Genomic DNA, 14,494 nt, shown 5'->3' on the forward strand with positions numbered 1-14,494 from the left:
GTCACTTTTGGTCTAGAAGGGGTAAATCACCTTGGGGTAATTTACATTGGGTTAGAAAATAAAGTTGAATCTAATCTAATCTTAAAGCTGCAGGCTGAGCCCAGCAATCCTTCATAAACACGGCCCAGTTACACCATCCTCCTCACGGGTCACAGGGAAAGTTTCGTAACACAGTCATCTATATATTAGTCAGGAGAGAGGAGACATTTCCGCTTCTGTGAAAACAATTAAGTGGAAACTGAACAACGTGGCTTGGTTTCTTATTAACATCGTCCTCCTCAACAAATCAATTTAAGGAGAGCCTGCAGTTATGAATTATTCACTCTACATTGGAATGTGCAAAAAAGAAAAAAGAAAAACATGGGTCAGAATGTGCTCCAAAAAAAGAGGGAGGGTGCCCTCCACTGGATTTAGACTTTAAAACACACAGATGGGAGTGTCCTGACTTTTCTATAACTTTTCCTAAACATTTTCCTGGGTAAACCAGATCATTCAGAAAGTTTTAGATTCTTGGAGGCTTGGGAATGAGTAAAAATATACATTTACATGCCACTGATTGTGTCCTTTCCTGCGTCTAGACTCCCTGTGAGGAAAACCTAGCTATTCTCTGCAAACCACAGACAGCAGTCTGCTTTTAGACCGGCCATAGAAACACAGCACTCCACCCTACAACAGGAAATAACTACTGTAATCTACTCAAACAAACAGCAGCAGCGCACCACACTAGAGCTTAGCACTGCTGGGACATATTTAGAAAAATTACATGACAAATATAAACAGTAGTTCTACAAAATGTCGCATTTATATCTAACAATGAAGGCTGAGTGCACAGGGAGATTACAGAAAGAGAGACATTGTAATTATAAAATGGTCTAACAGCTGGTTAGGACATTTCTGAAACAAATGTATGTACATGTATGACAGTGAAGAGAGACATTCAGTCTGTTGTGAAAAGAGCACACATACAAAAGCTTTGGAGATACACGGTTTATTCAGTGTGCAGAATCAGTTCTGGTCGTGTCAATAAGCGACACCATTCATCAAAGCAAGTATAAACAAACTTGAGTGCCAACACTTTGATAGAGGAATGAACAAACAGATATGGGATGATTGATCTACAGCTGAAAAGTAGCAGAGGTCTGTGACATGGCGTTATAGAGGAACGTGTTGTTGAAAGGTACAAACTGGTGCGTGATGATTTTGATGGCTTCTTGAGCCGCTGATCCTGCAACAAAAGACAGACAAAGGGCACCTTGACAAATGGCATTACCACGTTCATATCTGGATGGTTTATAGATATGCAATAATGCTCCTACGTAACTGGATTGAGATGGCAGTGGAAACGTCACTTACATAATACATTTAAGGTTGGATTAACCGAGTGTTTTCAGTAATTGACTAATTCTATGTTCACTATTTAAGAAAGATTCTGTCAGTAAAGGATGCTAAATAGGAATTAAAAGTAAAAATAATGCTTCCATGCAAATGGACAAAGACAAAGACAGAGACATGAGCCTGGATTTGGGGAAAGCAACTAGAGATTCAAATGAATAATTCATAGGTTATTGTTCAATAAAATCGGTTGACCAGACCATACGACTACAGTGTCTTTTGTCTTTTTCCTGACTGTGACAGCAGAAAAGAAAAAGCAGATATGGCTTGGTAAGAATTTCATGAATCACATCAATGTCAGATGGAAATAAATAGAGTCTGACAGAAAATTTACAATCCACTCTGTGAGTGACAGATAATGATTATCTACTTAAGCAGTTGAATACGGATAACGAAAACACATTAGCATTTACATCTTCATTGAATGTGGTCAGAATTTATCCCTGACCACCTGCAAATGTGGTTCCGCTGATCCGATCACGAAATGAACTCAAAAAAGATCAATGCATCTTGGATGCATTTACACCTGGCTTTTGCTAAGTTTTTTAAGTGCTATCTGACAGTTATATAATAATGAATATAATAATGCCAGCAGTACAGAAGAATATGATCTGCCTTTATACAATAAAATCCATATAGTAGAGGATGTCACAGTATGCATTATGAGTGTATGATGGAGTGTTTTGCAGGCTTCTGAATACATAAATAAACACTCACCTCCCAGGAAAGCTGCGACAGTGTGTGGCTCAGCAGCTCCATAACGGCAGCTGAAAGATATGAAAATAACATTTACACAGTTACCATTTGATTATAAACAGAGTGACCAGGAGAACTTGTGCTTTTTATTATCAATATTACAAAACAAATTTTAGGTTACACTTTATTTTAAGGTGTCATTGTTACAGAGTAATTATATATTTAAGTACTGAGCAATATTAAGCAACTACATGTACTTACTATAGGGTTAGGGTAGGATTAGGATTTGGTTGATGTTTAGTTGCATATAATTATGCATAATTAACTGTTATTACTATGGTAAGTACATGTAACATATGTAACAAGGACACTGTAAAATAAAGTTTTACCAAATTTTAATATAAATATTTAGTTTGCACTGCTTCAATCCAAAGAGTTCTGAGAGCTTAAACTTACAACTCATGGACGTAGTCATCTTTCACATTGACGTTCAGACCGTACTCCTGTAGAAGACTGTTTACACACAGCTTGAGTTTGTTAATGTCTTCCTCCACCTGGTAATTGTAGACACCTGAGAAAATATTATACTCTATAATATCAGAGTAACAGAGTTCATATATATATATATATATATATATATATATATATATATATATATATATATATATATATATATATATATATATATATATATATATATAAAATGAAATATAAATGTATACACACACACACACACACACTGTCATTCAAAAGTATGGGGTCGATTTTAATGTTTTTGAAAGAAGTCTCGTATGCTCACCAAGGCTGAATTTATTTGATCAAAAATATGTAAAAAAAATAAAAAAGTACAAATATTCTAAAATATGATTACAATTTAAAACAACAGGTTTCTATTTTAATATATTTTTAAATATAATTTATTCCTGTGATGACAAAGCTGGATCTTCAGCATTATTACTCTAGTTTTCAGTGCTCACGATACTACATTATTATTATCAATGTTCAAATCAGTTTAATATTTTTGTGGAAACTTCAATATATTTTTCAGGATTGTTTGATAAATAGAAATTTCAAAAGAACAACATTTATTTGAACTAGAAATCTTTTTAACATTATAAACGTTTTTACTGTTACTTTTGATCAATTTAATGCAGCCTTGCTGAATGACAGTAATAAATGATGGTACCATAGTACCCTGTCCGCCCCCAAAAAAATAAAATAAAAATAATAATAATGACAAATCCAGGTAGAGTTTATCATACAAAAATGCTTGAGGACTTAAACAATGAGGGATTTAAAAGCTTGAGGGATATTTTAAACACCATGCTGTGGTTAAGATGTTCTTAATGACCAATTATTTTTGCCCGTTTTGATAACTCCTCTGACCTGGGTAACGTGAGTGTTGCTGATAGAAGCGATCGACTGAGCGGAGCATGAGGTACAGAACCATCTCACTGTCCAGGCTGTCCATACAGGATGCTATGGAGACAGAAACAACTGCTTAAATACACACAGCAACACCCAAGCATGGATGTACACAACAATAAACCATCGTATTCTATGTTAGTAAATCCATCTAAACAATCCTGTACAGTGACCATAACATTTACAAACTGAGATAAACCATAGTCAGGAGGAGAACCATAGAGAAAACATACTGATTTCATCTTTATTGAAAGTGTCCACACTGTACTCTTCTGACAGAGATCTGCAGCGCACTACACGGAGGAAAGCTGCGTTCTTACCTGTGGGACACAAAACACCACACATCATAGGGATTACCCAAGGAAGTTCATAATATGTGAAGAAAGCAACCCGTTAGCATTCCCAAAAAAGGGAAACAGTAATTGCTGGAACCATGAACATCATGCATGCAAACATACTAATGGAATAGGAAACATGATGCAGTAGATCATGGGATTTTTCAGTGTTAGTAAAAGTAAACTTTATTTCTGAAGCACATTTAAAGGGATAGTTCACCCAAAAGTGAAAATTCTGTCATTAATTCATGACACTAATGCCGTTCCAAACCCGTAAGCCTTTCGTTTGTCTTCTATGAAGATACTTTGAATGAAATCTGAGAGCTTTCTGTCCCTCCGTTGGCATCTACGCTTTGACGCTTCAAAAGGTTCATAAAGAGATCGCAAAACGAATCCATATGAATTGAGCGGTCCAACATTTTCTGAAGAGACGCGGTCACCTCATATGAACAGATTGAATTTAGGCTAGTGTTGTCAACAGTACAGACTTGGTTACAACATGTTTTTGAGCGGGACAACATGTGTGTGGGGCGGCAGTGGCTCAGTGGTTCATGTAGGTTGTCTACAAACCGAAAGGTTGGTGGTTCAATCCCCGGTTCCACTTGACCAAGTGTTGAAGTGTCCATGAGCAAGACCTAACCCCAGCTGCTCCCGACGAGCTGGATGGCGCCTTGCATGGCTGACACTGCCGTCGGTGTATGAATGAGCGAGTGAATGGGTGAATGTGAGGCTATGTAAAGCGCTTTGGTGGCCATAGGTCTGTGAAAGCGCTATATAAATGCAGTCCATTTACCATTTTGAAGTGCTGATCATTGTAGCCAATCACAGACATATCGGATGAGCGCATGAACACAATGATCAATCAGATGCGTTTACGATTCCGCTCAACAGTGCTCAAAGCGTCACAACTTGGTACCGAAATCTGTACTTTTGACAACACTAATTTAGAATTTTATTCACATATAAACATTGATCAGCGAACATAAACAAACTTAACGGAACATGCTTGATGTGCGAGAACAAACCTCATTGGTGGAAGCTCAGATATGATGCATTACAACAGAATGAACCTCACTGGTTCTCGCACGTCAAGAGAACATGCTTGAGGTTCTGTTGATCATAACTGATGTGTGAGTTGATGAATGTTCATATGTGAATAAAAGCCTAAATTAAATCTGTTCAGCGTAAAAAGCAGTTGTGTCTCTTCAGAAAATGTGGACTATACTGTTCAATTTAAGGCATACTTCAGTTTTATCACTGTTGAGCTGGAGAAAGTCATTGGGCATCCAGCTTTTAATGTTGGAATACTAGTTTCATGACAAAGCCCCAAAACTGAAAATGTTCTCATCTGAGAGCAAATTATGGAAGTGTGCATTCTGTACTTACAGAAGAGTTTGATTTCCTGTTCAGAGATGCTCTCTGGAGTCTTTGGAATAAACATATAGTTCAGATCATTAGAGTTAATGTGCAAATAAAAGAGATAAACTGAAGTTTTTACACAAGGGTATGTTGATTATGCGAATACCTTGCCAACTGATTGTAGAAGCGTTTCAACATGTTTGGACACAACTGCTGTGTCCTTCATGGCTTTGTCTCTGTAGCTGAAATTGAAAGCGTCAAACAAATGGCATTTTACCAAAAACACAGTCAGTAGGAAATTTTATCTGAAGCCAAGAGATAATTTTCACATGATTCTACTCTGATATAGCAATCACCTGACCAGTATCAACTGTTTGTCAATTTACAATCCCAGGAAATTTCACTTTAAATTTCAACACATCACTACTAATGAAGTTTCCTGACTCACTCTGATTTGAAAGCTGAATACCTACATGTTTTGTAACTTGATGAATTTGTCTGAATCAGCGATCATGTCTGGGATGGTTCCTCGCACAGGGAGGTTTCCGTTCCCCTCGTTCCGAACAAAGTCCTGCACTCCATGTGCCATCACCCAGAAGGATGCGCTCTATCATAAGACAAATTAAAGATCATAAACTGATATTATATATATATATATATATATATATATATATATATATATATATATATATATATAAAGAAAAAAAAATCACACATAAAACAGATTGATGTTTCCTTACAAGGGGATGTATTTACACTTTAAATAAGGAGATCTGCTGCAGTTGTTGGTAGCATGTGACTACGTATTTTCAGAAAGGGGCACAAAGTGCTGTCAAAACATCTAACATCTAACATAAAAGTTTGTGTTTATATAATATATCTGTGTGCTATACACACACACACACATACATATACATTATATATATATATATATATATATATATATATATATAGATATATATATATATATATATATATATACACACACTCACCTAAAGGATTATTAGGAACACCATACTAATACTGTGTTTGACCCCCTTTCGCCTTCAGAACTGCCTTAATTCTACGTGGCATTGATTCAACAAGGTGCTGAAAGCATTCTTTAGAAATGTTGGCCCATATTGATAGGATAGCATCTTGCAGTTGATGGAGATTTGTGGGATGCACATAAAGTGAACTCATTGTCATGTTCAAGAAACCAATTTGAAATGATTCGAGCTTTGTGACATGGTGCATTATCCTGCTGGAAGTAGCCATCAGAGGATGGGTACATGGTGGTCATAAAGGGATGGACATGGTCAGAAACAATGCTCAGGTAGGCCGTGGCATTTAAACGATGCCCAATTGGCACTAAGGGGCCTAAAGTGTGCCAAGAAAACATCCCCCACACCATTACACCTACACCACCACCACCAGCCTGCACAGTGGTAACAAGGCATGATGGATCCATGTTCTCATTCTGTTTACGCCAAATTCTGACTCTACCATCTGAATGTCTCAACAGAAATCAAGACTCATCAGACCAGGCAACATTTTTCCAGTCTTCAACTGTCCAATTTTGGTGAGCTCGTGCAAATTGTAGCCTCTTTTTCCTGTTTGTAGTGGAGATGAGTGGTACCCGGTGGGGTCTTCTGCTGTTGTAGCCCATCTGCCTCAAGGTTGTGCGTGTTGTGGCTTCACAAATGCTTTGCTGCATACCTCGGTTGTAACGAGTGGTTATTTCAGTCAAAGTTGCTCTTCTATCAGCTTGAATCAGTCGGCCCATTCTCCTCTGACCTCTAGCATCAACAAGACATTTTCGCCCACAGGACTGCCGCATACTGGATGTTTTTCCCTTTTCACGCCATTCTTTGTAAACCCTAGAAATGGTTGTGCGTGAAAATCCCAGTAACTGAGCAGATTGTGAAATACTCAGACCGGCCCTGGCACCAACAACCATGCCACCCTCAAAATTGCTTAAATCACCTTTCTTTCCCATTCTGACATTCAGTTTGGAGTTCAGGAGTTTGTCTTGACCAGGACCACACCCCTAAATGCATTGAAGCAACTGCCATGTGATTGGTTGATTAGATAATTGCATTAATGAGAAATTGAACAGGTGTTCATAATAATCCTTTAGGTGAGTGTGTGTATATATATATATATATATATATATATATATATATATATATATATATATATATATATAAAACACATGTTCTTTATGTTAGAATTGTGATTAATCGATTTGACAGCACTAGAAAAAAAGTGATGAAACAAATTATCTACATGGCAGATAACATTTTTAAATCAAAGAAAATGTATCCACATTACAAAAATTCATAATTATCTTATTTTTCTATGTGGAAGCAAGTTATTTTCCATGAATGCACGAGACATCTGAATTCATTAGCTACTATTGGTAAATAAGCAGAAAAATAAAAAAGTGCAGTAAAGGGCAAAACTGCATGGTGTTCTGACCATATAGTATATGCATACAGAATTTTAATATCTGATTTGAGCTTTAATTGCATTAAAATATTTGAACATTTGCCGCTAGACCGTATGTAACCGCCTGACCTGACCTGATGTATTCTAATCAAAACTATGAGAACAAGGTGAGAATTACCAACAACTTTGCACTAAAACATTATTCTTTAAAAACAATTTCTGTAAAATGGGCAGTTATAAATAACTATGTCCAGAATATTTATTTTATAAGGGTAACATTAGAAATCAAACTACGTATTGCTTTCAAACATATTGATGGTCATTTATTTAGTTTAGATATATTCATGCATTCATTATTCATAAATTTTACCACAGCGAATAAGTGGAAGATAACAGCTGCTTCATTTGAAATTTCCGATTACCACTAGGAGCCAAATGCAGCAACCGTATGCGAATGTTGGAAAAAGGCAGTTTAGGAGTAGTTTTGCATATTCCTACTAACCTGTGAGGTAATGTTTTCACACTGTTCAGCATTAAAAATGTCCTCCGTAGCACTGGAGACCTACATCAGAGTTGGACAAAGCTCAATTCAAATCAAATGTAAGGAACACAAACTCTAACTCTTCAAATGTGAGGAGCTCCACCTTGGTGGGGTTCAGAGCCGTGTTCACATTCTTGATCGCCTCCTCAAAGTTCTCTTCATCTTCAGGCGTCCCGTTCTCATTCTTTAGAATTCCTGAGAAAAGGAAAGAAAAACCCTCAACAAACGAGACCCGAGCTGAAAGGAAAATGAAATGGCAACATGGCAAATCTCTGATATGACACATTACCTTCTCTAATGAGTTGTCTAAAAGCTTCCTTCTCCTTATAATTCTTCGGTAATTGAGAGTTGTGCTGGATCCAAAACATAAAATAAATAAAATAAATCGAAATGTCTGACATTTAGGAGGTCTCATGGTCAGAAAGCTTTTAAGAGTATGTCAAAAATTACCTCACTATACCACTTTTCCAAGTATTTGGCAACCACAACAATCCATGGTGTATGACTGTGATCCTAAAACAAAATAAAGATTAAACTGCTATCAATTTTAAGTACATGCACACCTTAAAAATTCAGTCACATAAAACAAAAAGACAACGTTCTGTCATCATCTTTAATCTGACCTTCTTCTCCATGCTGTCCAGGTCATAGGACTCTACGTGGTGTTTGAGCTCTGAGAACGGCTGGTCTAGTCTCAGGTCCTCTAAGGCATTATCTGGATGAGACTCCACCACTACAGTGAGAGAAAGTCTTTATGTATAATAAGACTGGTTTAGGCCGCTGTCCATCAAACATTATTCACAGTCTTTCATAAAGGAAAGAATTGTACATAAACTCACTAGTCCATCTAGCAAGTTGTCGGACCACAAGTCAAACATCCTATTGCATTGCCAATAAAAACACGTTTTGCTTATTATATAAAATATAAAAACTATGATTATTACCTGTGTGCTCCTTTACAATCAGCCTCATGTAACCAATGAGTCCATATGTTCTACATACAAGGAACGGCACACCAGCCTCCCATAACACAGTGGCCAGCCTCAAGCATGTGCTGACAATAAATAAATAAAAAATAACACGTTAATATAAGCTGATTTGAAAAAACAGCATAATACAACCCATCAAATTTTAGCATAATGTATTTTTTTTACATATCTGTTTGGTAATGCGTTTAAAAAAAATTAATAATAAAGGCACAATATATTCAGATTTGTGTTTTAGTAATACCTTTCTGGAAGCTGGACGCCAATTACCAGACTAAATCTGTGAAAAAACTCAGGGTCGTTGTCCAAAAGCTTATCGGGACACTGAAGATAATAAAAAAATAGATATACTTAGATGAAACCTCGAAAAGACACACTACCTCTCACTTGACTGAATTTATGTCACTCACAATATTAAATCCCTTTTAAAATAAAGGCTTACGATTAAATGCTCGCTATTAGTTTAAAAAAAAAAATTGCACCAACTTACATTACTGTTCAAACCATTTAGGGTCAAAATTATTAAGTCCCTTATGCTCACCAAGTATTTTTTTTTTTGACCAAAAATACAGTAAAGCAATCATATTGTCAAATAACTGTTTTCTATTTTAATATATTTTAAAATATATTTTATTCTAATGATCCAGTCTTTGGTGTCACATGATCCTTCAGAAATCATTCTAATATGCTGATTTGGTTCTCAAGAAACATTTCTTATTAATAACAATACTGAAAACAGTTGTGCTGCTTATTATTTTTGTAAAACAAATTCAGGTTTCTTTGACTGGTAGAAAGTTCAGAAGAACAGCGTTTATTAAAATTTTTGTAACATTATAAATGTTTTTTACTGTCACCTTTTATCATTTTAATGCATCCTTGCTGAATGGAAGTATTAATTTCAGAATAAAAGTATAATTGATCGATTGACCCCAAACTTTTGAAAGGCAGTTAATGATTTTTTTAAACTAACATTATAATTTTAAGCTATAATATTGGCAAAGGGTGGAAACTTTGAACAATAAGATTGTTTTGATTTGTTTCAGTCACTACATAATTCCTATACTTTCAATTTCATAGTTTTGAGCAAGTGTGTCCAAACTTTTGACTGGTTGTGTATAGCAGACACTAGGCCTAACACATCATAATGCTGATAGTTGACTGACTGATTGATTGATTGACTGTTTATAGTTTAATGCCATGCCAGCTACCCTGGCTATATTCTTGATAAGAAAAAAAAGTGAAAATTGAAAAAGTAATAAAACATATAAAACAACAAAATAAAAAGGTCATTAAAAAAACTTTTATTTTTGTTAATAAAAAAAAAATATCTAAATTTAACTTTGGTGCCGGTTGCTTAAACTGCTAAGACTACAGTCCTACAAGTCAGTCATCATTTTTGTTTCTTTAAGACTGTTCATAACTGTCAAGAAGACTGTCAGTTACATAAAAACATATATTGGTCTAATTTGATAGCGAAAAGCAAGACTGATTACCCCTAACTAACTGCTAGTTGGTCACACTAGTCTTAACATATTGGCTATGTTTATGCATCTGGCCCCTGGTCTTAATACTGGTAGTAAAACCAAAATACATTTTATGACATTAACACTGACCTCTTCCACAAAGTTTCCAGACACATCACTGTTGAGCTCCTGCAGCAGTTCAGTAGCAGCCTGAGCCCTGTTCTGCAAAATACACACAACATCATTCAGAATAGGTCACACTAGGTTTGTAAAGTATTTTTAATTGAAACACCCACACAGATCTACTTACCTTCCCAATACTGCTGTTACTGAGAAAAAAGCTGCAGAAAAAGATCAAAGCATGACCATGTCTTCTTCAGAAGCATTTTCTACACTGTGCAATCTGGTATATTTATCCATACTGTACATCACACTGCATTTCTTAAACTTAAAATCTACTTGAGATTATTATGAAACCAAGAGAATGATTATGAGGCCAATAAATGTACTTGTTTCCAACATCTTCCCCTGAGACTTTGTGTCCATCGACTATGGTAAATGCTCCGATTCCTAAGAAGGAAACAGAAAATATCCTGTTAACTTAACACAACAAACCATACAGATCCCCAGTGTCATGATTTGAGGTGTACAGTGAGTGAGAGACTGATACCTGGCAGGACAAGGTTCTTGAGGATTTCAGTGCCGGATGCAGTGGCGTTGATGAGACACACATGGGCATTTTCAAGTGCTTCCTGCCCATGATCCCCCCACAACCTGATACAAACATATAATAACCAACACTCAATAACCGGTGTTTAATGTTTAAGAATAGCTATAATAACATCATCTGAGAAATACATACTGTATACAGACAGACAACAGTCAAGCTGATGAATACATCAATGGTTTCTGCTTAGCTATGTTATTACCAGGCTATGGAGTTAGACTGATTATGCTGTAGTAGAGTATTGAATTAAAATATGATGAATCTGATGAAACTCTGACATGATTAAAGCTCTTGCCATGACCAATGGGCCTCTATGTATGTCAACGTTCATGCAATACGAAAGGCTAAAACTAATGATGAAATGGAATCACTGTGCATGTATACTGCATTATTCTGTGGTTTAATAAACAGGCTGATATATATACATACCTGAGCTGTCGATCATACTTCTGCTCTTTGCTCGTTTTGAGGTCTGTCATGGTCCTCTGTTTCTGTCCGTGGCCGCTTGATCCTACCGGCACGCCGCTGTTTCACAATTTTCAGATCGACAGTCGCAGATTCGATGCAGACAGACATGTTCTTCTTCCGTTTGAGCAGGAGGTGGAGCCATTGCGCTGCTTAAAATGTGAACGAATATCGAAGCTCTTTTTCTTTTCTTTTCTTTTCTTTTCTTTTCTTTTCTTTTCTTTTCTTTTCTTTTCTTTTCTTTTCTTTTCAAGAATTAGATTTGTGCATAACTACGCGAAAAGGATGAATCACTTGACTGATTGACAAAGGGTGGCTTTACATGAATTCACTAATGCTGACATTCGGGTCAATCACACCACGTCATTTTACAAAACAGCCTACATCACAACAAAAATCACAATGACTCCTGCTCCTCTTGAATCTCTAGCTGTCAGCATCATCAGTCAAAAGAACTTTTCGACCTGTGTGTTTGTCTTCAAGAGAGCAAATTTGTGTTTTGTTTATTTTATTCATTTTCTTATGTGTTTTATAACTATTTGTAATCATTATATCATTCAAGTAGTTTTCCATTTGATTTATACCATTTATCATTCCATTTTTTGTTTTTATATCCTATTTATTTCCTTGCTTTTAGTTGCAGCTTGCTATTTAATCTTACTGTGTGGTTTCATGGAATGTGGAATGTTTGTCTTTACAAATAAGGAAAGAGGGTAATATTGTGATTTCAAGGATTCATGGGATGTTGTTGTGAAGCAGTCTGGTAGAATTGATAAGCTACATGATGCAAATAAGATTGGGGGTGGGGGATTGGGGTAAGATGAGCCAGTGGGTAAGTTGACCCACCACCTTTATCTTGGCAACTATACACATTTATTGTTATGTAACCATATATTTTGGAACTACCCATCATTTCTGCCAGACTGTGAAGACACATGGGAGGAGAGGGAAGCACCCATTTACTTTAAAAACTGTTTATAGCTTGTCAAAGTAAAATGTTAACTGTAATGGCTGTTACATCAAAGCAAATTTGTTCAGGTCTAAACATATTTATGATCCATATTGGTGATTTAGCTATGTATAAAACCATGCAAATAATTTAGCTTAGCTAGTTTTGTTAAATGGCAGCTATGGGGCAAATTGAGCCAAACACTGTGGGGTAAATTGAGCCAGCGTTTTAACTTACCCCACCATAAGACACTGTAGTTAAGTTAAATCTATGAAGTATAAACTGGTATAATTTCAATGTAATATTACGCAACTGGTTTAGTTGATCTTTTTTTTGTTTTTGTTTATTTAGGAACAATGTACAAGTATACACCAAATCCTTCTCTGATAGGAACCAGAAGATGCTTAATCATTTATCTTTCCTCCTTCATTGTAGTCAATGCTGACATTGCAGAAAAACTATGCCAAGAACCTTTTGACTAAAATGTTTATTAGTTTCAGTGACATTTATTCATTCCTTCTAATTCATTATTAAATTAAATTAAATTAAATTAAATTAAATTAAATTAAATTAAATTAAATTAAATTAAATTAAATTAAATTAAATTAAATTAAATTAAATTAAATTAAATTAAATTAAATTAAATTAAAAATGCCATGGATTTAATTCAGATTCAGTTGGATGGTCAGTTTACACCCAGATGGTGCAACTTACCCACTGAGTCGGATCAACTTATCCCAAACCTGGGGTAAATTGAGCCACAGGAACACTTTTTTATAAGAAGCCACATTTTTAGAACCCTTTGTCACAGATGCATTCTGGTCATTTGAAATGATAGGAAACATCCTGCAATTACTTTTCATTGTACTTCTGCCAAATTTTCTCTTTGAGGACCACATAAGTAAAACAAATAAAATAAAAAATTGGTTCAACTTACTCCACTCTCCCTATTCAATAAACCCTGCTCATATTATTATCATTACTTCATCTCCTGCCTCTTCTCTTCTCTGGCTTTCTCTTTCGCTAAGTCAGCTAATACAGGTTTGGGTATGATTTGGGGTACCAGATAAGACTTACCAGACAAACCCGGTATCTTCTGACAGGATTCGGCGTCTGGGGTTGGATAATATTGCTGATGTGGACACTCGATCTAACAACCCTGAGAGAGCCACACATAAAGAGAGAGAATAAAAGAATTTCTCATCAAGTCCTCAAATGAACTACAACCTCACATCATTGCATCATCATGACAGCTTCTTACCTGATGACGACCGCCTCCTCAGTGGCCTTCAAGAAACAAAAAGCATCAGACTAGCACGATCCAGCAATATTATTATTCTTTTTTCTATCTCAAAATCGTTATCATTCAGCAATGTTCAGTACTTTTTTCTCACTTTAGTTCCTAGGGATTGCATGAACTAATACAATGTATGTTCAATGTAAGTTGCTTTGGATAAAAGCAACATACAATATACAACATCTCCAACTTCACTGACTGCTCTTTTACGGTATATCCTATAATATTTATAGTTGCACTGTACTCTTCTTGTACTCTACAACTGTATTATCTGTACCATGGCAGCCAAGGTTTTTAAGTAGCTATTTTGGTGTTATATTATTTTTTGGAAATTACAGTTCTAGAGTCTCCCAGACAGCAGTTCTGACTCAAACACATTATTTTTATTGCATCAAATGTTTTGTAATAGCACTAGCATGCTGTTAGAGC

The 14,494-nt window shown here is 35.8% G+C and overlaps 1 protein-coding gene across 1 annotated transcript; it reads right to left on the bottom strand.

Moving 5' to 3' along the window:
• Positions 1 to 972: 972 nt before the first annotated feature.
• Positions 973 to 11,913, bottom strand: nae1 (nedd8 activating enzyme E1 subunit 1). Its single transcript, XM_084107909.1, has 20 exons — positions 11,784 to 11,913; positions 11,298 to 11,401; positions 11,137 to 11,197; positions 10,938 to 10,968; positions 10,778 to 10,849; positions 9,409 to 9,488; positions 9,123 to 9,232; positions 8,802 to 8,911; positions 8,629 to 8,691; positions 8,468 to 8,531; positions 8,282 to 8,373; positions 8,140 to 8,199; positions 5,681 to 5,814; positions 5,374 to 5,449; positions 5,235 to 5,274; positions 3,747 to 3,833; positions 3,475 to 3,567; positions 2,545 to 2,659; positions 2,110 to 2,159; positions 973 to 1,225 (listed from the first exon to the last, which is right to left on the bottom strand). Exons 1-20 carry the CDS (start codon positions 11,831 to 11,833, stop codon positions 1,116 to 1,118), a joined length of 1,602 nt encoding a protein of 533 aa, XP_083964035.1. The 5' UTR covers positions 11,834 to 11,913; the 3' UTR covers positions 973 to 1,115.
• Positions 11,914 to 14,494: the final 2,581 nt, after the last annotated feature.

This window comes from Abramis brama, assembly GCF_963993115.1.
Source record: "Abramis brama genome assembly, chromosome: 3".
NCBI classification, from domain to species: Eukaryota; Metazoa; Chordata; class Actinopteri; order Cypriniformes; family Leuciscidae; genus Abramis; species Abramis brama.